This window comes from Enhydra lutris, unplaced genomic scaffold (assembly GCF_002288905.1).
Source record: "Enhydra lutris kenyoni isolate GAN:26980312 unplaced genomic scaffold, ASM228890v2 scaffoldscaffold6, whole genome shotgun sequence".
Lineage (NCBI taxonomy): Eukaryota > Metazoa > Chordata > Mammalia > Carnivora > Mustelidae > Enhydra > Enhydra lutris.
Window position 1 is genome coordinate 29,669,151 of NW_019154090.1, and position 26,960 is coordinate 29,696,110.

Here is a 26,960-nt window from a genome sequence, read left to right on the forward strand (position 1 = left end):
AAAACTTCAGACAACATAAAAACTAAAACTCAAACTTCCCCTAATCCTACTCTTTAAATATTACCACTGTGAATATTTTAATGTTTGTATTTCCAGAGTTTTTTCTGTGTGTATATACATTGTGCATGCAAGTTGTGGTTTTTCTGATTCTTTGGTTTATGAAATGGGTTTCCTCCTTACATGTTGTTCTAGAACTTGTTTTTTCACTCAGTGTTCTGTGGTTAACTTTTCCCATGTGTGGATTCACTCCATTTTTAAACAGCTTCTTCCATAGTATGAGTACCATATTTTATTTAACCATTCCTCTTTTGACTGACTCTTAGATTGTTCTCAGTTTTTGTTACATATGCCTTTACATTTAAACGCAAAAACACTGCCGTGGCCTCTCAGAACAGTTGCGTGAATTTATAATCCTACAGCAGGAATATAATTTCTTTTATTGTTTCTGCCTGTTGCTCTTATTAGTTCTTAGCAACAGTAGATATTGTCATTTTTCATTTCATCAGTCTGGGAGGTAACACTGGAATCTTAAATTTGGATTTCTTTAGTTATGACTGATACTTACTAATGTCTTTCAGTTCCTGTTTTGAATGATTGGTCCCTATCCTTTGTTTATATTTCTCTTGGGATATTTGCCTTTTTCTTGCTGAAACTTAGGACTTTGTTTCATTTTGCAACTATTAACAGGTGTGTGTGTTTCCTTATTTGTCTTAGGCCCCATTTATGGTATTTTCCACCAAGCAGGTCTCTCAGTCCCTCCCTGTTTTCTTCATGGGTATCTTACCTGTTATCTTTTCATGTTTAGTTGTTCCTATATCCATCTGAAATCTATTTGGGTATAACTTTACTATATCCTTCAGAAACTCATCAGTGAACTAGGTCAAGATACTAATTACTTCAATTACTCTTACATCCACTGAGACCATGAACTCTCTATGACATCCCCTTCTTCAGAGAATGCTCAGCATAGCTCAGGAGCTGAGTGGGGACCACAGAACCTCTGTCTGAGCACTGGAACTTGGACGAAATTACTTCCTGTTCACAAGAAAATCTCTTCATTCCACAGAAGTGTAGATTCCAAAAGGAAACTGCCCTCTCTTATTGTTACCACAGAAAAAAATTAAAATTCCAAGATCTCTTCCCACCCCTCCAGCAGTGTTTTATTCTGCTTAGTGCCGGGCCATCAGGAGTCACTGACATGAGCCGCCTTCCACGCTTCTCCCAGAGTGGGGCCAAAGCATCATTCCGTATTCTTGCAGATTCAGTATTTCGTGAATCTTTGCCCTGTGACTCCCACCAGATGATGAGCCCCTGCAAGATAGCCATCATTTCCTTCCTTGTTGACCACGTGAGCTGCAGGGCCTGGAGGGGCAGTGGACCTAACTTGGTTCTCCTCTGCATTTGCCTCAAAGATATTCACCCAACCCCATTGACCTGGCATAACCTTACTCCTTCCAAACCCAACCCAATCGCCTACTCCATGAAGTCTTCTGATGCATTCACTCCAAAGTCCATCCCTTTTGGAACTTCGCCCTACTCATGTTCTTATTATAGCGCTTAATCGGCCTTTAATGCAATTATTCAGCTGTCCGGAGCTTGAACAGCTCAGACACAGATGAACCTGCAATTTGACATGCAAAGATGACCAGGGCCAGGTAGAAGCCCCTCCTATAAGTTTTAAATTGGGCTTGAGAGCCTGAAACAGTTATGTCCCGTCTCGCAGCCCTGGCTATAACATAGAACTCCCTGAGAAGCTTAAAAAGAAGCAGAAGCAGACCAAGCCCCGTGCCCCAAAGATGCTGATTTCATTGGTCTCCTATGGAACCTGATACTTGGTGATATTTTAAAGGACCTCTAGTGACTTTTTTTTTCTTAAAGATGTATTTATTTGAGAGAGAGAGAGAGAGCACAGAGGGAGAAACAGGACCCCCCCCCCCAAATGAGCAGGGAACCCGACACGGGACTGGATCCCAGGACCCTGAGATCATGACCTGAGCCGAAGGCAGAGGCTTAACCCACTGAGCCACCCAGGCGCCCCTGTCCTTTGTATTTCTTAACTGAAGCCACATATTCTTTCATTTTCCTTTTGTTCTTTGTTCTAGTGAGCTCCACTTTAGTATTTTTCAGCTCATTAATTTAATCAAAGTTGGGTCTGTTTCCTTTGTTGAGCCCATCTGATAAGATTTTTTTTATTTTAATGTTTGCATTTTACTGCTCATGTGTTTTTCCTTATAACTTGTGTCCATTTTATGAATATAGTTTCCTCTCCTATTCCTTTGTGAGGTTCATAATATTTTATTTTATTTTATTTTGAAGTCTTATTTTGTGCTCTTACTACTAACTCTCCTCGGATGCTTGGGTTTTGTTGTTGTTCATTACCACTCTTTCACAGTGTTGGTTTGAAGAGTGCTGTGTGCCTGTGTGCGCACGCTGTTTCTGTGTGTCCCAGCCTCCAGTGAGTGTGGGTTAGGGGCAGAACGTGCTACTGGGTGAGCTGTACTGTTTGTCTTCTGAATGCAGAGCCACACTCCTGTCTGGCCTCCCTGGTCCCAGGCTCAGGGCTCACTGCCTTAGCTGCTGTCTCCCATTGCTCATCGTGGACAGAGAAGGGGGAAGAAGCCATCTGGTGCGGCCACTCTGAATGTGGCTGCCCTCGATCACGCTGGCTGTTCCCTTCCCTCCTTGCGTCCATTGGCTGTGGGCTTGGATCATGTTTGGTGTGATTTGATTTTGTTTGTTTTGTTTGTTTAAATTTTTAGAAAGCTTTGTTTAAGGGAATTTTAGGTTTACAACAAAATGGAGAAGAAGGTACAGAGATTTCCCATACATACCCAGAGATTTCCCCTGCTCTCACACATGCACAGCCTCCCGTTATCAACATCGCTTCCCAGAATTGTACATTTTCTACAAAGGAAGAACCTACATTGGCACATCATTATCCTCCAAAGTCCATAGTTGACCTTCAGGTTTCACTCTTGGTGTTGTACATTCTGTGGGTTTGGACAAATCTATAATGACATGAATCCAGCAACGTAATATACAGAGTATTTTCACGACCCTAAAACGCCTTGTGTTGGTGAGATCTTTTTGTTTTTCAGCCCTCTCCAATCTGACTTCCATCCTCACACCCCATCTGAATTTTTGTGAGTGTGAAGGGCAGCAAGAACATCTCTATCGCCAAATCCAAAAGATACTTTTTACTCCTCATATTTTGGATTCTCAACAGTACACACAACTGACCCCCCATCACTCACCCTCTTCTGGCCTTCTCTGACCCCAAACTGCCCCGAGACCACTCTTCTGTTGAACATTCCTGGTCAGCCTCTCGCTGTTGACGTTCTTCCAGATCTCAACCCTGGCCATCTTCTCATTCTCTGTTCCCAGTTGAAGTCTGCCATCCCATCTGCGGCACAACACGCAGAGAAGCAAACTCTTCCTCAGTCCTTCCCCATCAGGTTTCCCCACATTACTGACTGCAGTGTCACCCTGCCACCTCCAAGTCACTTCTCTCCCGTGCAGCGGTCAGAGCCCCTCTATAATTCACAAAAAGTCCAGGAGAGACCTTGAAAATGAATTCATCTGCATCTATTCCCTTAGCTCATACTCAGTGGCCTTTCACTGTATCTAAAATAAAAACCAAAGTACGCTGACCTTTGCTCGCTCCTCTGTATTCATCTTATGTTAAGCCTCTGCATTCCCACCCCATGGTCCCTCTTCTCAAAAGCACCATGTTCTTTCCCATTTGTACACACTTACCCTTTTTTTTTTCTGGAAAATGCTTCCCTTCTTTGGCTCCCTACCCTTCTTCATCTGTATACCTCTACTCATTGCTTGGTTTTTCCAAACAACGTCCAGTTCTCTGACACCAACTGGTTGTCTTGCAGTTCAGTTTAGTTCTGACGCTGAGTGGAGTTGGCACAGATCCCACAGGCTAAGGGCTCCGTTTGATGTGGCGGCCCCCACTAAAGATGTCAACCACCAGTGGGTCGTCAGGCTGGCCATGCTTCTGCCTGGCCAACTACAAATTTGAGGGTTCCCATGACCCTCTTCAGATTTGAGAGTTTGCCAGACTTGCAGAACTCAGAAAAGCACAGTACTTAAAATTACAGTTTTATTATAAAGAATATAACTCATGAACAGCCAAATGGAAGAGACACAGAAGGCAGGGGGTGGGGGTGGGTGGAGAGCACAGAGCTTCGACGCCCTGTCCAGGCATGCCACGCTCCCGGCACATGGATGTGTTCACCAACCCAGATGCTCCCTCAGACCTCTTGGTTCCTTATTTCTTTCAAGGTTTCATTACACAGGTGACTAATGAACTCCATCTCCAGCCCTCTCCTCTCCCCTCAGGTTGTGGGAATGGGGCAGGGTGCTGAATGTTCTAACTCTCCAAGCATGTGATTGGTTTTTCTGGTGCCCAGCCTCCATCCTGAAGCTATTTGGGTCCCTCCCTCCCTCCCAGGAGTCATTCCTTAGCACACAAAGGACACTCCTGAATTGCATCTCAATAAATCTCTTATTTAAAAAACAAAAACAAAAACAGATCATTCAGATTCAGAGACCCTGTCATTTTTTGAATTATTCCTTTCTTTATATAAAGTTACTTTGTATAAAAAACTACTAAGGATACAAATTTTTAAATCAAATTTTAAAGTAACTCATTCCTTTTGAATGCTGAGTGATATTCTATGTAAAGATCAGCTGCAGTTTATTTCTTCACTTCTTTTTTTTAAATTAATTAATTAATTAATTGTTTCTTCACTTCTTGATGGACTTTTGGATTGTTCCCAGTTTTTCGCTATTATAAATAGAACTATTGGGGCGCCTGGGTGGCTCAGTGGGTTAAGCCGCTGCCTTCGGCTCAGGTCATGATCTCGGAGTCCTGGGATCGAGTCCCGCGTCGGGCTCTCTGCTCAGCAGGGAGCCTGCTTCCTCCTGTCTCTCTGCCTGCCTCTCTGCCTGCTTGTGATCTCTCTCTGTCAGGTAAATAAATAAAATCTTTAAAAAAAAAAAAAAATAGAACTATTGTGAACATTTGTTAAAAACCTGGGAAGGGGAACACTCCTATCACTGATGAAATTTTAAGAATATTAGGAGCTAGGGGCACCTGGGTTGCTCAGGCTGCCTTCAGCTCAGGTCATGATCCCAGGGTCCTGGGATCGAACCCTGCATCCTGCTCCCTACACAGCAGAGAGCCTGCTTCTCCCTCTACCTCTGCCTGCCGCTCTTGCCTACTTGTGCTCTCTATCTCTATATTTCTGTCAAATAAAGAAATATATTTTTAAAAAATTGAGGGGGGCGCCTGGGTGGCTCAGGGGGTTAAAGCCTCTGCCTTCAGCTCAGGCATGATCTCAGGGTCCTGGGATTGAGCCCCAAATCAGGCTCTCTGCTCAGCAGGGAGCCTGCTCCCACCCCCCACCACCTGCTGCTCTGACTGCTTGTGATCTCTCTCTCTGTCAAATAAACAAGTAAAATCTTAAAAAAAAAAAAAAAAAAATTAGGAGCTTTATACCAGGAACTCGGGAAAAAAAGCAAACATATTTTTTTTTTTAATTACACCACACTCATCCTTCAGGTCCTGGCCCAGTGTTCCTTCCTCCAAGACCACATCCCAGAACCCCAAACTAAATGGTCTTCCCTTGTTCTCTCCCAGAGAACCGTATTAGTTTTCATCATAGTACTTCCCACAGTTTTTTCCTTGCTTCATATCTGTGCTCACAGTTAGAATCAAAGCTTAAGAGAACAGGTTCACTGTCTCTTTCAGGCACACACAGACACACACACACACACACACACACACACACACACACACCTCTCCAGCCCCTAGCACACAGTCACGTGCAAATACATGTATGTAAACTAGATCTTCAGGAGAAGTGCTGAGTCTCAAGGAACCAGAGGCACCAGCCTCTCTGAGGGAAAGAAGTTGGTGGAGCCCGTTGATGGCACGCTCTCAAGGGCATGTAGAGGCCACATGCTAATTCGGTAGCTCATGAGCAGGTCTTACGTATATTCTTGGAACATGCATACAGATTGAGGTGACCCTGCTGCCAGGTACCAGCCCAGTAAGGAGTCGTCCCTTCTGGTGGAAGACTGAGTGATACCATCAGAATTGGCTGGGACCGTGGAATCTTGTGTAGCAAACAAGGACAAATGACGCTCTTGTCATTTCTTCTTTTGAAGGTGGAACCTTTGGACAAGAATCCAGTGCTCCCCACCCCTGGAGTTTGTTTAATAACTCAGAATGATGATGATCTTTTAACTTAGAAAAGAGTCCTTTTTATGAACACGAGGAATGAAATATTTTCCCCAAGCAAGTTAACCAGGTCCCAAAGGATCTAAGTGACAATAAGGGGAAAAGAAAGATATCCAGACAATCCTAAGCAGCACTCTGAAGAACAGCTCAGATAACACAGAAAAGAGAATGGGGGGTCGGTGGGGGGGCAGGGCACTCAGGGATTCAAGTGAGAAAATCATTGTGAGGGGAGTTAGAAAGAGTACTTCAAAACTCAGGCACAGTGAAGTAAACTCTAGACTCTGACAAATCCATTAAGCCCTCTTTGTATCTTAATGAGATGCTACTCGAGACTCCAGTAGGAGCCTTGTGAATGAAGAGGGAAATAATAAGACCCCATTATTTGCTTGCTGTGAGAATCAGATGAAGTCATGTATGTGAAAGGGCTTTGTATCTGGGAGCATGGTGCCAGGGTGGTTAGGACAACTGGTAGTAGTAAGAGGGACCAACACTCTGTGGACATCTTTGTGGCTGGGGTCACAGATGCCTTAGAGGCCAATGTCTGAGTGAGGATAAAAAAGGAGAAATAGGTGATGTCACATCACTTGGCCCAAAAGAGGGCATGTAATGGGAATTTCAGTTAGAGGCGAGATACAATGTTCTTGTAAAACTTAATTACTTGAACTTCTGCTAGACCCTTGCCACACTGACAACATTCTGACAAGTCCATTTCACGTTCCGGAAGATAGACGTGAGTATGAGTTCCTGCCTCTCTGGATCTAATGCTGACCAGAATGGTGAAGTGCACGTCACAGCAGCTCAGTAAGAAGCAGTGTGTCTCTGTGTTCAAGCTAGGTTAGAGGTCAAGACCAGGCCAAGAAAATGCATATGTAGTTTTAGAAAAGCCAGATTTGTGAGAGCAGGAAATGATAACCATTTGTTAATAGTCTTGCCCTCTGGAGAGAATGTTCAGGATGCTCTCAAAAATATCATTCTAGGGACACCTGGGTGGCTCAGTGGGTTAAAGCCTCGCCTTCAGCTCAGGTCATGATCCCAAGGTCTTGGGATCGAGCCCTGCATCAGACTCTCTGCTCAGTGGGGAACCTGCTTCCTCTTCCCTCTCTCTCTCTGCCTGACTCTCTGCCTACCTGTGATCTCTGTCTGTCAAATAAGTAAATAAAATCTTAAAAAAAAAAAAAAAAATCATTCTAACTGCACAATAGTTAAGCTGGTGAGAAACAGAGGTCCCAAACACTGAGCTCTCACACAAATTGTGAGTTTGCAAAAGACATAGACTAAAGGTAGAAAGAGAAACTTAGAATCAAGGCATGGATTTTTTTGAGAATAGTCTCAGGGAAGTATAAGCCTTTGAAAGCACGAACAGGTTTAAGACAAAAAGGTGAAATGTTTCTTGTTTTCTCCTTAGGTACAGAGCTGACAGAAAGTGAGAGACTCTTAGCCTGGGGCTAGTGTCCTAGTTTTGAAAGAGAAATGCACGTCTTTGATGATCTCTGAATGACTTTGGCAAAATGTTAATAATTGCCAAGGCTAAGTGATGGACGTAGGAATTCACTAGATCATTTCCTCTACTTGTGTGTATGTTTGAAAATTTTTCACGGTTTAATGTTTCTTTAATTTCATTTACATGGGAAAATCTAGAAAACAGTTGACAAGAGGGACTGCAGTAGGGTGAACACTGAGTTACAGCACTACCTATACCCAAACTGTGGTAGGAAGGAACGAAGGGAGGTAAATCAGTGAGTGCCACCTTTTTTGAAACAACTGGAATGTTCTTTGTTGTTGTATTACCCTAGGAGAAATCTCATACACATATCAGCTTTGAGGAACAATCACTGTGTGTTAGTATGCTGTTTGTGTCACTTCTTAGAAAAACTGGAGGGCACCTGGGTGGCTCAGAGGGTTAAGCCTCTGCCTTTGGCTCAGGTCATGATCTCAGGGTCCTGGGATCGAGCCCCACATCAGGCTGTCTGGTCAGCGGGGAGCCTGCTTCCCCCCCTCTCTGCCTGCCTCTCTGCATACTTGTGATCTCTCTCTCTATCAAATAAATAAATAAAATCTTAAAAAAAAAAAAAAGCTAGAATCAGTAGAAGAAACTGGGTTGCTGTTGTTTTTAACAAATCTGTGTTGAAGATGGAAGCCCCTAGGTCAGGAGGTGGTGGAGGGGAAGAGGACACAGACCTGAGCCGTACTGTCTTACACCTCTGGATTGAGGGTAGTCCTAGGAGAGGCCTCTGAGTGGCACCAAGGTGCTCACTTCCAAAGACTTAGTCCCGTGTTCAACTGTATTGGTGGCACCTTGACCAACTTGGAAGCTGTGCTCATTCCCTCCTTGCCCTTTCATGTGGATTTGCTCCCTCCTTGTGTTCCTATCAGAATTAAAATAACAAAAAGCAGGAAACCAAGAAAGACAGATTACCCTGAGACTCCTTTACTGCTTCTCCCTGTTCTCCCCAACTTCTCCTGGGTGAGGCGTGCCCCCCAGGACATTCTTCTATATTTGTAATTCACTCCCTGGGTGGACCGCATCCAGATTTATTACTTCAGATACACCACTGCCCCTCGAACATCACAGGTTTTTTCCTGCAGGTCCACTTATACATGGATTTTCTTCAATAAATACAGTATAGTAAATGTACTGTCTTTTCCTTATGATTTCCCCTTTTCTTAAGATTTATTTACTTACATAGCCCTCCACCCGGACCCCCTTTTCTTTACCATCTTTTTATTTCCGTGGCATTTACTACCTTCTGACTTGCTCTATAAGTTCCTTGTTTATTTTGTTTATTTTTTATCCCCACCTGATGGAATGTCAACTCCATGAAAATAGCGGTCTTTTGTCCGGTTCATCAGTGTATTTTATGGGCCTAGAACAGGACCTGCCTCAATAAAGTATTGATTAAAAGGAAAATTGAGACCATCAGGGAGGCACAAGGACCAGGAGAGTCAGGACAGCCGAGAGGCCCAGTAAGACAGGAACCAGAAGGCTCTCCCCCGAGTGATGACCCTGGCAAGCCCCTTCTCTTTCACATCAGGGAATTCACTGGAGATGTCTTTCCTTCATTCATGTTGGGGCAGCGGGGGACTGTGGGAGCCTTGAGAGGGTGGGAGTTCAGTCATCCTCACACCTCAGCGCGCCCCCTGCAGCCGGCTTGAGGACCTACCTCCAGCCAGCAGCTGGGTGCACTGGGGTTGCAGTTCTGGAAGCAGACCTGTGCTGCAAATGCCTTGTGTCTGCGGTAACAGAAGTCTGTCATTCTGTCTGCTGTCGAGGTTGCTTTTCAAACCATCCACACCTGGTTTACAGATGAGAGAACGTTAAAGCATTTGGTTATAAGACCAGTGGCGAGTTATTCTCTGCTAATACTTTTAAGAAAGTTATTTGGCTTGAGGTTGATCATTTTATTTTATAAAAATTATATGAATTTATTTTATAAAACTATGATTGAATATATTATTATATATACATTTATTTCTTCTTGTGTTTTCCTCTTCCGTATGAAAAACTGGTGGTTACGTTAATAACGAACTTTTCTCATGTTTTAAGTTTTATCAGTAAAGGTTTGCTAAGTCAATTAAATAGCATGCGTGTCATTCATTATTATTACTCTAGGTTTTATTTTTCTTCTTTGGGATAAGCCTTGAGGGGCCATTCTGATAAAAGGCCCCGTGGGCGGTTGGAGCTCTTAACCAGTGCCTTTGGGGGCAGTACATGTAGTCCGGAAGCTCAGCTCTTCACAGCCTTCTCCCACTTGCTTCCTGTGAGCTGGGACATGGTTGTGATGAGTCGTGGAAAAAGTGCTCAGAGTTGGGCTTTGGGGTGACCCTCCCTGCCTGGCCGAGGCGTGGGTGGGTGATAGTACTGATTCTGGGGGCTGGGATAATAACTCAGTACTTTCCTTTCTCACAGTTGTTTCCTCTCTTTGCTCCTGGTGGCTGCTGTGGTTTGGAAGATCAAACAAAGTTGCTGGGCCTCCAGGCGGAGAGAGGTAAGCCTCAGGGGATGAAGGTTCATGAATGCCTTGTGAGAGCTTCTTCCTTTCTGTTTCTCTAAAGCAAGTCAGTTTTAGCGATTTAGTGATAATTGATAGACATATCACAGGGGAACTCGGGTTGCCCTGTCTGCAGAATGTGGTCTGTAGATTTTGATTAGTGTATATAAAGTAAAATTAGTTCTGCACCACATGCCTTTAACTTTCTAAAAGGAATCTTTAGTATTTTTAGTCTTTAGTATTGACTTAACAGCTGCTAATTCTACTCTTTCTACCAGCAGTCTGTCCTTAACTCAGGCAGGAGATCTGGGGGCTCAGAAGTAGGGCTTTTCATGAGAAGGAGGGTAAAATCAACCAGCTAAGCATCTTAGAAATGTCTCATCACTCAAAGATAAATCCGTGTCTAGTTAAGTTTTTGCTTGAATTTCATTTTTTTAATGAGTCTTGATATATATCCAGAACTCTGTTCCAAAAGTAATATCGAAATGCAGTAAGATGAAACCAGAGAGGGACACAAACCATAAGAAACTCTTAATCTCAGGAAACAAACTGAGGGTTGTTGGAGGGGGGAAGGGTGGAAGAATGGGGTGACTGGATGATGGACATTGAGGACGGTATGTGTTGTGGTGAGCGCTGTGTGTTGTATAAGACTGATGAATCACAGACCTGTACCCCTGAAACTAATAATACATTAATGTTAATAATAAAAATACTAAGTCTCACAAATATTTACAATTGTGACCAGTCAAATAAATAAACTTGGTTAAAAGTGACAGCATAAACTCATCGTTTATCGCACCTTTCACCGATGTTATTACTCTGCCTTCTAGCAGTCCTGTCTCCTGTTGCATTGTTGATAATGGAAGGGCGCTGAGGTCTAGGCTGACCGCACTCCTCGGTCTTCTGTATCTATTCATGCCCTTTTCTATATAAAAATCGATCTACAGACAAGATTTAGAAGAGAACGGAAATATCCCATATCAAAACTCAGAGGCCCGCAGCACTGTTACCAGAACATTAATGTCTGGAATGAGGGCCTCCTCCTGGGGGCCGTGACCCCTTTTCTGACCCACATAAAGGTGATGTTAGCATAGAGGTAATGTTGCATCCTTTTTATTATCATTCTTAAAATTCAGTGGGTAACATATTCAGAGGAATTTTTTTTAATAGCCCCATTACTAATACATTTTAAAACCCAATAAATTGTACCATTTTTTTTAATTGTACAGTGTTCTTAAAAAAAAAAAAAAAAACACATGTTATCCAAACAGAGTAAGAAAGAAGTGGGAATCCTCAATAAACCAGTAGCCAGAGAAGGAATTGAAAAGGTGTCAAAATATTACTCTCTCCATGAAGGGCATTACCCTAGGAGTTTCCATTTGAGATGAGCTTATGGAAATAATCATAATGGTCTATTTCTCCTTGAGTGTTTAGGAGAATTATTTCCAAAATACCTAAACTGTTCCAGATAAAGGGAAAAGATGGAAAGCTTAAAGAGTCCTCATTCATTGTATCCATAGAAACTTCGAAACCAAACCAAAGGCCAGTCACACAGTGACTGTATGTGGAGCAGTCTAATTTACCAGTGTAATAAAAGGATCATTTGCTCCCAGAAACCCTGTCAGAATACCTTATATCAGTGGTTAAAAATAGTACCTAAATTTTTAGTAGTGGCCAAGTAATCACTTAGTCATTTATTGAAATTCAACACTGGTTCCTGCTTTAAAAAACTAAACTCTTCGTAAACTCAAAAATAATACCTCCTTTTAACACTATAAAGAATATCCAAATAACCAACATCACTCATGATATAAAATACTAGAGGTTGTACCAACAAAATCTAGACAAGTTTGTCCTAAGAAGAGCTGGCATTTGAGCATTTCTAAATTCCAGGCACTGTTCTAAGAGGTTTTATGTAGATTAACTGATTTACTCTTCATAACAAGCCTGTGAAATACTTACTGACCCTGTTTCACAGATGAGGAAACTGAGGCTCGGGGAGGCAGAAAAATAAATTACTCTGTGCCTCATTGCATAGTTACTATTAGACCAAACTGGGCTTTAAACTTGGGACTTCGGTCCTCACAGGCCACGTGCCTAGTCCTGTAGTCCCCATTGTCACTTAATTCTGTTCTGGACATTCTAGGCTGTGCACTCTGAGAAAGAGAAATAAATTTTATTACTATTGGAAAGGGGCAAAGTTACTATTTTCAGATAAGATGATAGAAGCACAGTAGAGTAGCGATTTGCCTGCATAAAAAGTAATAAAGTATATCAAGAATAAATCAATGAAGACAAACAGCCCACTAGAAAATGTTTGCAACATACTTGAAAGAAAATATGGAGAGGATGAACACCTTGTAGAAAAGGTTTTTTAAAAGTATGCTTATGACTCTAAATAAAATTTTAAAAAGATATTTCTTCATTCTGTAGGAATGGTGAATGTCTGGTGAAGAAGAGGTTTTCTTTTCTTCAGCCACACCAGAGAACATGCTTTATCAAGGAGGAAGGAAGAATTAGAAGATTCCTACCTTGCAGGGTTAGGATAGGCTTTATTTAGGTTCCGTAAGAATAATAGTTTCTTCAGCATATTATTTTTTTTTTAAGATTTTGTTTATTTATTTGACAGAGATCACAAGTAGCAGAGAGGCAGGCAGAGAGAAGAAGGGAAGCAGGCTCCCTGGTGAGCAGAGAGCCCGATGCGGGGCTTGATCCCAGGACCCCGGGATCACGACCTGAGCCGAAGGCAGAGGCCTTAACCCACTGAACCACCCAGGCTCCCTCAGCATATTATTTTTTAAATCATTTAAATTTCTTTAGAAGTCCCAGATTAAACTTCTTTAAGAATTCCCCCACCCCTAAAAAAGTATGCTTATGACAACAGTGTTTATCAACAAACTAACTAAACTTTTACCCTTGCCATTTAAAATTTCTCTAACTGTGAACCCGGCTGTTGAGAATATATTTCGGCATTTTCCCCAGCTTCAGTCATGGCTTATCCCTCTCAGATTTGTAGAAGAAATGACTTACTGGGATTTATTATAGAAGTCATAGCAGTTGACACTCCTGAAGTGCCCACTAGACGCCTACACACATTACCTCCTGCACTCTTCCCAAAGGAACTTCCAAACCGGAGGAGCGTGGGCGCTCTGTCCTGCTGTGACTCCAGCTCTGGGAATAGCACAGAACCCAAAGTAGGGCTGCCGCTTGTATTTGTTGAGTAAGTGGACCAACAGCTTGACGAGATGTAGAATGTTAGTGTTTTAAGAAAATGTTTAAGATAAAAATATCCTTCTAAAACAGAGCCCTGATCTATCCAGACTAAGATTCTATCTCCTTCCTACCATAGTTCCAAGTGGGCGGTTTGCAGTCAGGCCTGGTTGTCTTCCATGGAATGACCGACCTCCAGGCTTCAGTGACGTGCCCAGATTGCTAATATCCTCAATGACACGTGATTGATATATATTGATCCCACCATGTGCAAGGCGCTGAGCTGGGTTTTGAAATGTTTCCTTTGAACCTGCTAACACTCTTAGCACATTAAAAACCCATTTCAGAGAAGAGGGAACTGAAGCCCAGAGACTTTAAACACCTTTTTTTAAGGTGATACAGCTAGAAAGCTTTGGATCAAAGATTCATATCCAAGCCTCCCTAAATCCAGAGCCCCTGCTTGTACCTGTCACTGTGCCAGACTTGACATGTTTTTGTTTTCAGCTTATACCACCCCTGGGAACAGAGAGCTCTTTCCATTCCTATCTGTGGTCTCAGTACAAGTTTCAGTAGGAAGGAAGAAAGCCTGGCTTTAGTAATAAAAACACGAGGAGACAGGGCTCTGGCATTTATTTCATGTACTTAACAAGCAGGCACCACAGCACTCTGTCCATCAGTACTTATCCTGTATCTCTAACCAGTAAGGACTTTTTTTCTTTAATATATGACGATAGTGCTGTCATCACATCCAACAAAATTTAGTAAGTCCTGATGATACCTGGTCTGTGTCCAGTTTTCTCCAGCTGTCTCAAAAATAACGTTTTGGACTTGATTTGTTTGAAGCGGGGAGGATGAGGTACTTTTAATATGTCGCATCCCTTATTAAATTCCCCTCAGCACTCGGTCTGCTAACACTTGCCACAATATTACTCCGTAGCAACTTCTTCGAGAGATGCAGCAGATGGCCAGTCGCCCCTTTGCCTCCGTAAACGTTGCCTTGGAAACAGATGAAGAGCCTCCTGATCTTATTGGGGGGAGTATAAAGGTGAGAACGTGATTCAAAAGTCCCGAAAACTTGTAGAGAACAAGAGCCTTATTCTATTGCCTCGTAATTATGTGTTCCTCTCTCTCTCTCTCTCTAGCCATCAGACAGCACACTGATGTTGTCACATATTCTTTTGCTTTCATTTTTCAGTCTTTCATTCATGTTGTTAAGCATTCTCGTGGTCAAAGAATTTGAAAATATAAATGGTTTGTCTCAAATTCTTATTAAGTATTCTGTGACATAATACTTTAAAATTTATATTGGAGAAGAGCTAAATTGCAACATTGCTTTTTATAAGGAGTTTAGGGAATTTTCTTAAAGGGGCAAAAATTATGAGTCACTATGCATTCCATGAAATATAAATATTTCTGACTCCTCCAAAAGGAAATGAGGAAGAAAGTGAGAAAAGTTTCTCTTTTGGCAAAATGAAATATTTCAGATACTCTGGGGAAACAGCTATAGATCCTGAATTTTAAAATACTTATTAAAGCATTACTGAGCTCAAAGGAAGTAGGTGTAATTCCCAGGGAATACTCTCCTATCCCCCACCCCCAAAAAGAACAAATCGTGAACCCAAGCCAGAACGATGTGTGGTCTGAAGTGGTTCCAGCTTGGTAACACACCGTGACTCCCTGCTGACGTAGGTGCAGATCCTCTCTGTGGGAAAGCATCCCCAGTCCAGCCATGTAGGATCCCCACAGATCAAGATCAAGCCATCAGAGCTCACCGAGGACCAGAGAGACAACCCACTGAGAATAAGAGTTAGCAGACGCCATGGACAGTGGTTTAGACAGAACTTCCCATGTCAGAGCGGCATCTCAAGCACATAATATAGCTCTGTCTGAAATGTTTAAAGATGGGAAAGATGGAGTTGTAAAGATGAGGAGACCATAAATCAAAAAGGACCGGATCTTAAAAAGAACCAAATGGAACTATTAGAAATGGAACATACGAAGACACCTGGCTGGCTCAGTTGGTAGAGCATGTGACTCTTGATCTCGGGGTTGTGAGTTCCAGCCCCATATGGGGTGTAAAGATCACTTAGGTAGATAAATAAACTTAAAAAAAAAAAAAACATGGACTATACAGGGGTTGAGATTTTTTAAATAACTCAGTTTACACGTTAAACAGCATGTCAGACACAAGTGAAGACAGAATTTTTGAACTGGAAGATGAATCTGAAGAAATTACACAGAATGCAGAACAGAGAGACAAGAAGATGGAAACTGTGACAAATGATAAGAATATGGAGGATAAAAGAAGAAGACCTAAAGTGGCTTTTATACTATATTGTGGGATTGCCACAGTGTGAAGAAATCGGAATGCTTGCGCACTGTTCGTGGGAATGTGAAATCATGTAGCTGCTGTGGAAAACAGTATTGGTCTCCCTTAAAAAAAAAAAAAAAAAAGAATTGCCTTGTAATCTGGCAGTTCCTCTTCTGGATATACCTGCTGGAATGGAAAGCAAGGTCTCAAAGCTACATTTGCACACCCATGTTCATAGCAGCATTATTCACAATAGCTAAAAGTGGGAGCAACCCTAATGTCCATCAGTAGATGAATGGGTGTGCAAAATGTGGCCTATACACTCAAGGGAATATTAGTCAGTCTTAAAAAGGGGGGAAATTCTGACGCATGCTACAACATGGGTGAACCTTGAGGACATTATGCTAAGTGAAATAAGCCAGTCACAAAACAAATACTGTATGATTCCACTTTTCTGAGTTATCTAGAGTATTCAAATCCCAGTGACGAAGTATAATGGTGGTTGTCAGGGGGTTGGGAGAGAGGGGCATAGGGAGTCAGTATGGGTGTAGGGTTTTAGTTCTGTGAGAGGAGAAGAGTTCTGGAGATGGATTGTGGTAATGGTTGCATAACAACATGATACTTAATACCTCTGAAGTGTAAACTTAAAAAGGGTTAGGATGGAAGAAAGGGTGGCGGGGGAGGCGCCTGCATGGCTCAGTTGGTTAAGTATCTGTCTTCAGCTCAGGTCATGATCCCTGGGTCCTGGGGTCGAGCTCTATATCGGGCTCCCAGCTCAGCAAGGAGTCTGCTTCTCCCTCTCCCTTCCACTCCCCCTGCTTGGGCTCTCTCTCACCCTCCCCGCCCTCACCCCACCAAATAAATAAATAAACAAAAATAAGAGGGTTAGGATTGCAGGGGGGTGCCTGGGTGGCTCAGTCGGTTACGCTTCTGTCTTCGAGGATCCTGGGATTGAGCCCTGTGTTGGGCTCCCTGCTTAGCACGGAGTCTGGTTCTCCCTCTCCTCCCCGCTTGTGTTCTCTTCGCTATCTCTGTCTCTTTCTCTCTCAAATAAAAGAAGTCTTAAAAAATAAAAGGGGTTAAGATGGTATATGTTATCTGTATTTATTACATTAAAAAATAACTGGGGGGGGGCGGAGAAAAGATCACCAAAAGGAAATGACAGAGCAAAGCTGACTTCTCATTAGTAACACCAGAAGCCAAGTGAGTGTGGAAGAATGTCTCCAAATGACATCAGGAGGAGAACTGCCAGTCTAGGATAGCGTGCCCCTGAAACTGCCTTCCAAGAACGAGGACAGAAGGAAGATTTCTTCTAATGAGAAGGAAAGCAAAGTTGACCACCACAGACCTGTACTAAAGAAATGTCTGCAGGATGTGCTGGGAGAAAGTTAAACTACCCAGAAGGATGGACTGAGGAATAAGAAGGAAGAGTGAGAAAATGAAATGGTAAGCATATACACATCTAAGCAAATATGATAAAATAACAATTTGTGGGATTAAGAAAAATAGACAAATTGAAAGTACTGAGAGGCACCATACATATTACTCTGTCAAATGCTTTACTGACTCTCTTTCCAGGACACATACACTCTCACCTTCTGGCTGCTCTGGTTCAGTGTTCTCTATTCAATGCTCTCCATTTCCCCACACCTCTAAGAGCGGTGCAGGTCCGCCTCGGTCTTTGGGCCTCCTCTCACGCCTTCTACACTCACTCCTTTGATGTCCGTCTTAGTCTGTTTGAGCTGCATACAAAGTAGCAGAGACTGGGTGTCCTAGAAATGACAGAAATTTCTCAGAATCTCCGAGGCTAGGAAGTCCAAGATCAAGGTTCTGGCAGATTCAGTGTCTGGTGAGAGCCCCCTTCCTGGTTCGTAGATGGTGCCTTCTCACTCTGACTTTACGTGGTGGAAGGGGCTAGGGAGCTCTCTGGGGTCCCTCTAATGAGGGCACCAATCACCTCTCAGAGGCCCTACCTCCAAATATTGTATTAGGCATTAAGATTTAACACACGAATTTTAGAAGGACACATTCAGACCCACAGCAGTGATCTTTTCCATCGTGGGTTCATCTTAACACCATGATCTCAGAGCTCTCCTGGGAGCCGCCAACTCCTGTATCCATTTGGTTGCTTACTCGGCATCCCCACTTGTCTTAGCAGCAGTCTCAGAGTTGACCTATCCAAAGCTGAGCTGTGGATATTATCCCCCCAGTACCTCCCCTTGGCATATTGCCCCCAACTCCGTACATCATCTGAGCCACTCCAGGCCGAAGTCCTGGAGTTGTGCTTGGTCCATGCTTGCTCTCATTCTCATCGGACAGTCAGTCCATCAGCACATGTCTTTGGTTCTGTCTTCCACCCCTGCACACACCTGCGCCGCTGTCACCATACTGATCTAAACCACTGTCCTCTCACCTAACCCATCCTTCCCTGTGCTGCAGCCACAGCGGTTCCAGAAGTCATTTTCTTCAACCAAATTGAAAAAAATGAATGACACATTTGGGGGTATGGAGACAGAATTCTAAAGATGGCCACCACGATTCCCCACTCATGGTTTTTCAGTCCATCACTATTCTAAGTGCTGCTCTGAAGGGATTGGGCAGAAGTCATACAAATCCCAAGGTAGCTGAGACCTTAAGACACTGAGGGGCTTTTCTCTGTGTGGTGGCAGAAGAGGAAACATGCAGAGGACTTGGCATGCCAGCACTGATTTGAAGCTGGAGGGGCTGCGGGAGGAAGCCTCTGGAAGAGAGTGGCCCCTTGCAGCAAGGAAGTGGGAACCTCAGACCTACAGTTGCAAGGAATTGGATTCTGCCGGCCACCTGAGGGCACCTGAAAGAGCTTTGAACAGATCCTTCCCTAGAGCCTGCAGAAAAGAGCCAGCCCAGATGCTAACTTGACTTCTACCTGTGAAGATAAGAGCTGAGATCCTGGAGACCTTTGAGAGATAAGAGCTGGGAATTTCCCAGAACTGATGGAAGGGATGAACAGACCTATATCTGTAAGCAGGAACCCTATGGAGCTCTTCTGGACTTCTGACTTGCCCAACCGAGCTAGATAATAAATAAGTCCTGCAGCAATGGCCACAACAGCCAAACTATGGAGAGAACCTAGATGTCCATCAACAGATGAGTGGATCAAGAAGATGTGGTATAGATACACAATGGAATACTATGCAGCCATCAAAAGAAACGAAATCTTGCCATTTGTGACGACATGGATGGAACTAGAGGGTATTACGCTTAGCAAAATAAGTCAATCAGAAAAAGACAACTATCATATGATCTCCCTGATACGAGGTAGTGGAAATGCAACATGGGGGGTTTGGGGGGTAGGAAAAGAATAAATGAAACAAGATGGGATTGGGAGGGAGAGAAACCGTAAGAGACACTTAATCTTACAAAGCAAACTGAGGGTTGCCAGGGGGAGGGTGGTGGGGTTATGGACATCGGGGAGGGTATGTGCTATGGTGAGTGCTGTGAAGTGTGTAAACCTGGCGATTCACAGACCTGTACCCCTGGGGCTAATAATACATTATATGTTTATTTAAAAAATTATAAAATTATAAAAAAAATAAGTGCTGCTGTAAGCAACCAAGATTACACAGCAATAGAAACTAAGAGAGGACATCTTTAAAAATCATGATGGGGCTGGGGTAGCTGGGTGATGGACATGTAATGAGCACTGGTTGTTATATAAGACTGATAAAAGATGGATGAATCACTGACCTCTACCTCAGAGGCCAATAATACATTATATATTAATTAATTGAATTTAAATTTTTATTAAAAATGAAAAAAAAATTCAGAAATGAAGGCTGCATCATTAACATGTGAGAAACCCCGGTTTAAGTAGTTCTTTGTTATCTCCCACCAGACCATTCCCAAACCCATTGCCCTGGAGCCGTGTTTTGGCAACAGAGCTGCTGTCCTCTCTGTGTTTGTGAGGCTCCCTCGAGGCCTTGGTGGAATCCCTCCTCCTGGGCAGTCAGGTGAGTAGATGAGGGCCGGTGACGAACAGGACGTGAACATGGGTGTAGAAGTGATAGTGAACCGGAGGCCTGTGCCTACCTCCTGTCATTGTGAGGATCCGGGGAGATGATCCCATTGTCCCTGGTGTTCCCTACACTGTCTGTCCTGAGGTCATGGTTCCTTCCCAGGGATGAGCTGGGAGCACCCCATTCCCTCGGCCTCCCAACGGTGGTGACACTCCCGGCCACACCTTCCCTTGCTGCGCTTTTGCCTTTTGCCGGCTCTGGCTTTTCTCCCTTGCTCAGCCCTGACTGTAGGCCTTCTGCCCTCCAGCCATATGCTCATCCACAATCGTCTTACCTACTCTAGTGGCCCCAGCTAGCCCCTTCAAGCTGGCCACCCTCAACTTGGTATTTCTAGCACTGCTGCATTTCTTTCGCCTTTCACTCTGTTTTAGACAGAAGGCACAGTTTTAACAACTTATACGAAGTCTTAGAAATGTACTCACAATCCACCAGTGTTCACTGTTCTCTTTCCTTTCCAGCCCTGGCCAGCTTTGTTGAAATAATTGTATAGATCTCATTTTTATTCTTCTTTTTTCATGTAACTATCATAAATATTTTAATACTTTACTGCCCCACGTTTTTACCAGTTTCTTTTATGCAATTCCATCAAGTACACAGATCATGATTTCAATAGACATCCTCTTATCAAAGGCCAAGGAGATATGGAATACAGTTTTGGAAATATCCTGATCAATTGTGGAATACTCTGAGGGATGCCTCAGACAAGATGCACCATACGTTTTAGACAGCTTTCAGTTGAAATGATTTTGGGGGTCAGGGTTGCCTTAGCCAGAGAAAGCCTCGTGTCTGTGATAAAGTATGTTCTAGAATCCTTGCCCAGCCCGGAGCTCTGCAGCGAGTGCAGCCTTCAGATCCAAAGCCACCTCTGGCTGAGCTCTTGAAATGGTTTCTGGGTCCTCACGAGCGAGGCCTTTAGGCTCAGCCAGGCCAGGCTTTATTGTCTTCATTTCACAGGGAAACTGCTTGATTTGCTCTCACCTGGGAATATGAGTTCAGCTCCTAAATCAGCCTTACCCATGTCAAGGTCAGAATGACGCAATGACCTGAACTCCAGAGCATTGTCTCCTGTCACTTCCCAGCTCAGCCCGTGCTCCCTGAGAGCAAGGCCCTGGCTAGAGTAGGAAGTGACAGGCTTGCCATACTGTGGCCTTTCCTGCCCAGCCCATCTCCCTCAATTCCTGATGAAGGCCTACTCACTGCTTGAGACCCTCCCCAAGTAAGACCATCCCCCCATTTTAGATGGTCTCTTCTCTACCCCCTATTTTAGATGGTCCTTCCTCTGGACTCCCAGAGCACCTGGCTCTGCCTTTGCTCAAAACAGTGTTTCCAAACAGTGGATTCCCCACTGCACACCAGGCACTTTACATAAAATCTATCCCCACTGCCCCCAATGCCTCCATTTTATAGGTGAAGTAACAGGCGGCCCTAACATGGCCTCTGAGGACCTCAGCAGGGCTCTGAGCCTCCACTGGCTCGTTCCCATGCATTGAGAATCCAGCTCTCCACACCCGTGCCTTCCCCACCAAACATCAGGTGAATCAGTTCCTAGTACAAAACGAAGACTGGAACCACTAGTCCCTAAAGCAAAGGTGATGGAGGTGGTGAGGTGACGAGCCGGGTACCATTCTCAGATGTTCTCGTGGGTTCACTCAGTGACTCCTCACACATGCCCTGTACGTTATTGTCCCCATTTTACAAATGAAGAAACTGAGGCATGGGATGGTTAAAGATCCTTAGGTATTCCAAAGCCTGGCCCCAGAGTCTGTCCTAACCTGGTCATAGGATAGATAACGAAAATAACTAGTGCTGGCTGGGTGATGTGGAATGAATCTGAATTTACTGACAGAGTGCTGCTTTTTCTTGGCACCCTTCTGGAGGCCTGCAGGAAAAATGTAGCACTTAGAGCGTGACTGTAATCTTGTCTCAGTGCTCCAACTGCCCTGCGGAGCTCTTTGCTTCGTTGATCTGCTGAACAGCAAGCTACATCTGTTGTGTAAAAAGTGGTGGTGGGGGGGGAGGATATGCATTTGTGTTTGCATCACTAAACCCTGAAAGAATATATAAAAACTACTGAAAGCAATGCCGGGGTGGAGGGAAGCACAGTGTGGAATGAAGGAAGGTTTTTTCCCCTCTGTACTTATTTATTTGCTCATTGCACCCCGGGAATGTAAAAAAACAAAAATCAAAAAACTGTCTTCTGAAATTATGTTTAAAAACAAAGCAAACTGCTCCTCACCACGTGTTCCCCGTGGCTCCCCCCAGGTCTCGCGGTGGCCAGCGCCCTGGTGGACATTTCTCAGCAGATGCCAATAGTGTACAAAGAGAAGTCAGGAGCCGTGAGAAACCGGAAGCAGCAGCCCCCCGCGCAGCCCGGGACCTGCATCTGAGGCTGGGCTGGGGACTCTCCGTGAGCGAGCCAGGGGGGGCGGCGTGCCGGCGCCGTCTGCAGGGAGGGGGCAGGCGGGGAGACGCTGCGTGGAGCGGGCCGAAGACTGGAAACCCTCGACACATCCGACTCCTCTGCATGTTCACAAGCTTTCTTTGCCGGTTTCTCCCATCTGTGCTCCAGCATCTAACCTTTTACTTTTGCATAGGAAATAATGGATTGAATAGCAGGTCCAGGGGGGATCCAGTTGTTGCTGGAGGAGGCCGGGGCAGAGCCAGTGAGAGAGCTGGGAGCGACACTCAGGTTCACTTGCGGAAAACTGTTCTTGGGGCCGTCTCAACTTGCAAAAAAAAACAAAAGATGTAGTGTTTACAAGTAGACATTCACCACCAGTCGTTCTTGAACATGGTCTTTTAAAAACTAGTCAGATGAATGAATTTGTTCTCATCTGAAGCCTGCTATCTTTTTTAAAAGATGTGCTACTTATTCTCGCACGACGTAGGCAAATCTCTCTCTTGCAGGGAGTAGCTTTTTTCTAGTTGAGAACTCACAATGGTCCATCTCTTTTGAATCATACCAAACTAAGGTAGAAGGGGGCTATTTTAAATGTCAAGGTCAGCAGTGTTACCTAGAATGTAAACTGATGTAATAGGTAGTTTTCTATAGCAACTTGATTAATTTAGTCTTAATCCATTTGAAATCCTCTCCCTCTGTCTCTCCCTCTCTCTTGTCTCTCTCTTTCTCTCTCTCTCTCTCTTTCTCACTCACACACACACTTACACACACACACTAAGTGCCTAGACTTGAAATAGATCTAGCAATTGGAGAGTTAGTAAGCCTAAGTTTTTCCATAATTGCATTCCTGCATTCTTACAAAATTTAAATAGCTACCATTGGCAATCTGCTCTTTTTCTAAAATCTAATTTGCAGCCAGGAAAGAATTTTCTCACCCCAGGGAACGTTTAACCTAGCAGCAGGGACTGAGAGGAAAGCAGAAATGACCAAACTGTGAAAGCTCCTGTTGATGTTGCTGTCAAAAGACAAGAGCACTAAATAAGGTGTGGTCCTCTTGTGCCCCCTGCCCCCCACCCCCCACTCTAGGCCTGACATTGGCTCCAGCCCTTCTGGCCGCTCCTGCCAGGACACCACTGAGGAAGGGACTCGTCCATGTCATGTGTCTCTCTTGGGCAGAAAAGAGCATGCCAGCGCTTGGGATCCCTGCGTCAGAGCAGCAGTGTGCCCTGTAGCCTGCCCTGAGCTGCTGGGTCATCCTCAGGCTGCGGGTGGAACTGCATGGCCAGAGCCTGGAGAAGGACCTGGAACGTTTTGGTTTGCCCGCTCTCCTCCAGGAGAGGCTCGGCTCGGCACCCGCATCTGCCTTCCCAGCCCCGGGTGCTGGCTGTGGGCAGGGCAGTGACCACCAAGAAGGATGAAAAGCACATGGAGAAAATGGATGAGGAGGAATAACCATGCCATGTGGAAAGTGACCACGCTGAAGTGGGGCGGGGCAGTCCTGCTCTTCTCCGCAGGCCACTGCCTGCAGGTTGTGGGGTCCCTGTGTATGGTGCTCTGGATTCTGGCATTATGCGGCAGCCTCCCCAGGTCTCCCTTCCGCTTCAAAACTTGGGTTCTCTGGCATTATCCCGTAGGGATGAATCTCTAGGTGACCACGCTCGTTTGTGAGTTTGGAGAAATTAATACTCGAAAGAGCAAAGACTGCAGCATTTCACCTTTAAATGCAGTGCCTAGAGTAGGAGTGCTGTCTCTTTCCCAGCACCAACCCCTCACCCATGAAGAGTTTCCTGGAAAGATGTTTCCATGGAAGTTGAACCCTAAAACACTATCTGATGCACAAAACACCTCTACTTGGAGACTCTCCTCTCAAAAAGCTGCTTTTTCACATCATTGGCAAAGAGCAGACAATTCTAGATAAGACCCCTTCTCTTCCAAGCTTCCCACACCCCTGCTCCACATCACGGCACCCACAGAGAGCCTGTCGCAGACTGGCGCCTTCCCCTGTAATTGCCATGAGGCCTCTTGGCAGAGAGAGGGAGGCCGCTGGAGAAGGAACTCCCACAAGGAAAAATCCTTGTTTGTTCAAAGGACCAGTATTTCTTTGGCCAAAGAAGTCTCTTCCCCATGGGTTCCCAGGCCTTGAAATAACATGCACCGTGTCCCATAGCCACCTGGTTTGTTGTTGTTATTTTTTTCCTAAAAGATAGTTTATTTTTAAAAAGGAAGGAAAAAGGAGCAAGTGATGTTTACTTAGGCTCCAGCAGTGGAGAAACAGCTGAATCCACCTGCTTATCCTCTGCAGCCAATGGCAGCTTCCTCGGGGCTCAGGCCAGAGGAAGGGAGTGGCAGGAGAAGGAGGCACTCGGCTTAGGAGCCAGTTACCCAGAGGGAATCATCTGGAACTTCAGAGAGATGGCTGCGTGTCACAGGAGAGCCTGTATATAAGTTAAAATAGTCATGAAAACATTAATGTTGCACTTGTACATAATTATACAGTAGTGTCCAGAATGTTCAGACTTTCAGAGTGTACATAAAACAGAAAACTATGTTAATGTTATTTTTATTAAATGTAACGGTGTCTGAGTTTTACCTGATATGTTTTTGTGCCACATACCGGATATCCAGGTCTGAAGAAGTCCTCTCATTGGGCCCTGATACATTGATAACAAAACCGGGGCGGGGGGGGGGGGGAAGCATCCCCATTGTGCCAGTGTGTCCAGATGCATCTGGTACGAATCGGTTGATTCTAAAACAGAAATCGTCTGTCAGGACACAAAGGAGAAATCAGGCCTGGAGCCCATTTAAACAGCGTTATGTGAGGAGCATCAAAGGCAGTGGGCCTGTTGCTGTCACTGCTGCTGGCTCTGCAAGGGAGTCGTGAATCTATTAGCCTCTTGGTGCTGTGTCTGGCCAGGGATGACCAGTCTTGTCCTGAGAAGCATTTCTCTTAGTCTCTCAGTTCAAAGACCCTATCAGATTTTCTAGAAAGGGATTTTCCAGGCTGCCTTTTGTTCCGTTTGGTCCACAATTTTAACGACCATTTCCTAGGAGGGTGGTTCCCTGTTCTGAAAATCAGGGGTGGGAGGAGGGTGGCTAGTTCGCTGATGCATAGCTCCCGTTTCCTCCCGGAGAAGTGCGCCCAGCCTGGCCACCTGGCCATCTCCCACTCGTCCTATTACAGTTTGCGGAGAAGTCTGCGCTCCCTGTGAGATCCCCTCTAAGAGATGGGAGGAAATGTGGAGAGAAGGCAACCCACAGGTACTCCCCCGAGCCAACCTGGAGGGAGAGCCGCCCTGGGCAGGAAAAGAGCAGAACATCGGGCCTGAAGCTCCCGATGGGATACTCACTGGGAGGTCTGGGGCGAACTTAAGAAAAAAGTCATGGGACCTTTTCAGTGTACTTTGCTCCTTCGGTTCAACGGAGTGTATCTGGGGAGGGGTTGGGGGTTCACTTCCTTGGGTGCTGGTGTCATTTTCGAGAACACCCTGGATCCTTCAGTTTCTTTCAACCATCCACTCCCTCAATGAATACTCACTAAGCACTTACTAACAACCTAAGCTAACACGAAGGGCAGTGACCAAGATGGAAAGCCCTTTGGAATGACAGCAAGACCCAACTCGCGCCTCTCATCCCAGAAGAACTTTTCTCGTGGAGGTTTCTGTGAGAATTGGCCGCCCTGAGGACAGACCCAGGAAGGCAGAAGTTCTGTCCTCAGGCCAAGCGCCGGTTCTCAGTCTGAAATGTGTGCCCAATTTACCAAACTTGGCTCCAATCATAAAAATCACCGTGACGGCAGGCCTGCCAAGAGACATTTCCCCGGAATCATCCAAACTCCTAAACACCCTTACCTGCAGGGAGATGGTCTGGAGTGGAGAGGAGAACTGGCGCCTTCTCTTTCAAAGGCAATAATGGCATTGACTTTCAGTAACTGAAATTTGTGCACAAAACATTCTAAACACTAGTGAAGCCTGTTTCGTTGAATTAATTCTGGCTCTGGAAATGTTTTTGTTTTATAGGTATTTACGGTTTTGTTTTTGTTTTTATTTTTGGTTTGGATTCAAGCTTAGTTTGTTAATATGTATAATTTAGCATCTCTTGCACTCATGTAAATATGGAGTAAGTATTGTAAACTATTTCATTGCTGGGGACTGTGGGTGTTATACATACATTTAGGACTGCAATTTTTTGGTATTTTTTGTATTGTAAAATAACAGCTAATTTAAGCAGGAACAAGATAATTAAGGGAGGTCTGTGCATTTTAAACACAAATGTGAAGAACTTGTATATAAATAAAAGTAAATACTATAATACAAACTTCCTTCTGAAATAAAAGTAGATCTGGTAAAAATGTGGTTTTTGCTCCGAGTGTTGAATTTTGGTTTTTTGTTTTGCTTTCTTTTCCTTTATTTTTACAGTTTGATCATTAGAACCTTACAGAAAGGGGGGAAATGCTTAAAATGGTCACCAGTTTTCAGACTAAGAGGAAGCCCTTGGCATTCAGTAACGGTCAAGGTATAAAACCAGCAGGGTGGGCCCCTCGGCTACCTTTTGGGGCCAGGGGTACAGAGAGCCCTGTGCAGCCTGTGAGCAGACTCCCAGTGTCCCCACTGTAGTCGGTGTTGCGCTTGAAATGACTGTGCTGGGGAGACACAGTCGTGTAAGAGCACCTCTGCCCTGGTGTGGGGAGGGTCCCCGGAGTGGGGGCCGACAGGGGTGGGGAACAGTCCAGGCCGAGGCC

The 26,960-nt window shown here is 44.5% G+C and overlaps 1 protein-coding gene across 1 annotated transcript in view; it reads left to right on the forward strand.

The window, feature by feature from the left end:
* The window catches only part of LOC111141420 (attractin), a 151,671-nt gene extending 128,714 nt beyond the window's left edge, over positions 1–22,957 (forward strand). Inside the window, exons 26-29 of the mRNA XM_022493958.1 lie at positions 10,164–10,242; positions 14,393–14,500; positions 19,641–19,755; positions 22,084–22,957. Coding sequence (XP_022349666.1) covers positions 10,164–10,242; positions 14,393–14,500; positions 19,641–19,755; positions 22,084–22,208 — 427 coding nt within the window. The 3' untranslated portion in view covers positions 22,209–22,957. The remainder of the gene's footprint in view (positions 1–10,163; positions 10,243–14,392; positions 14,501–19,640; positions 19,756–22,083) is intronic.
* The last annotated feature ends 4,003 nt before the right edge of the window (positions 22,958–26,960 follow it).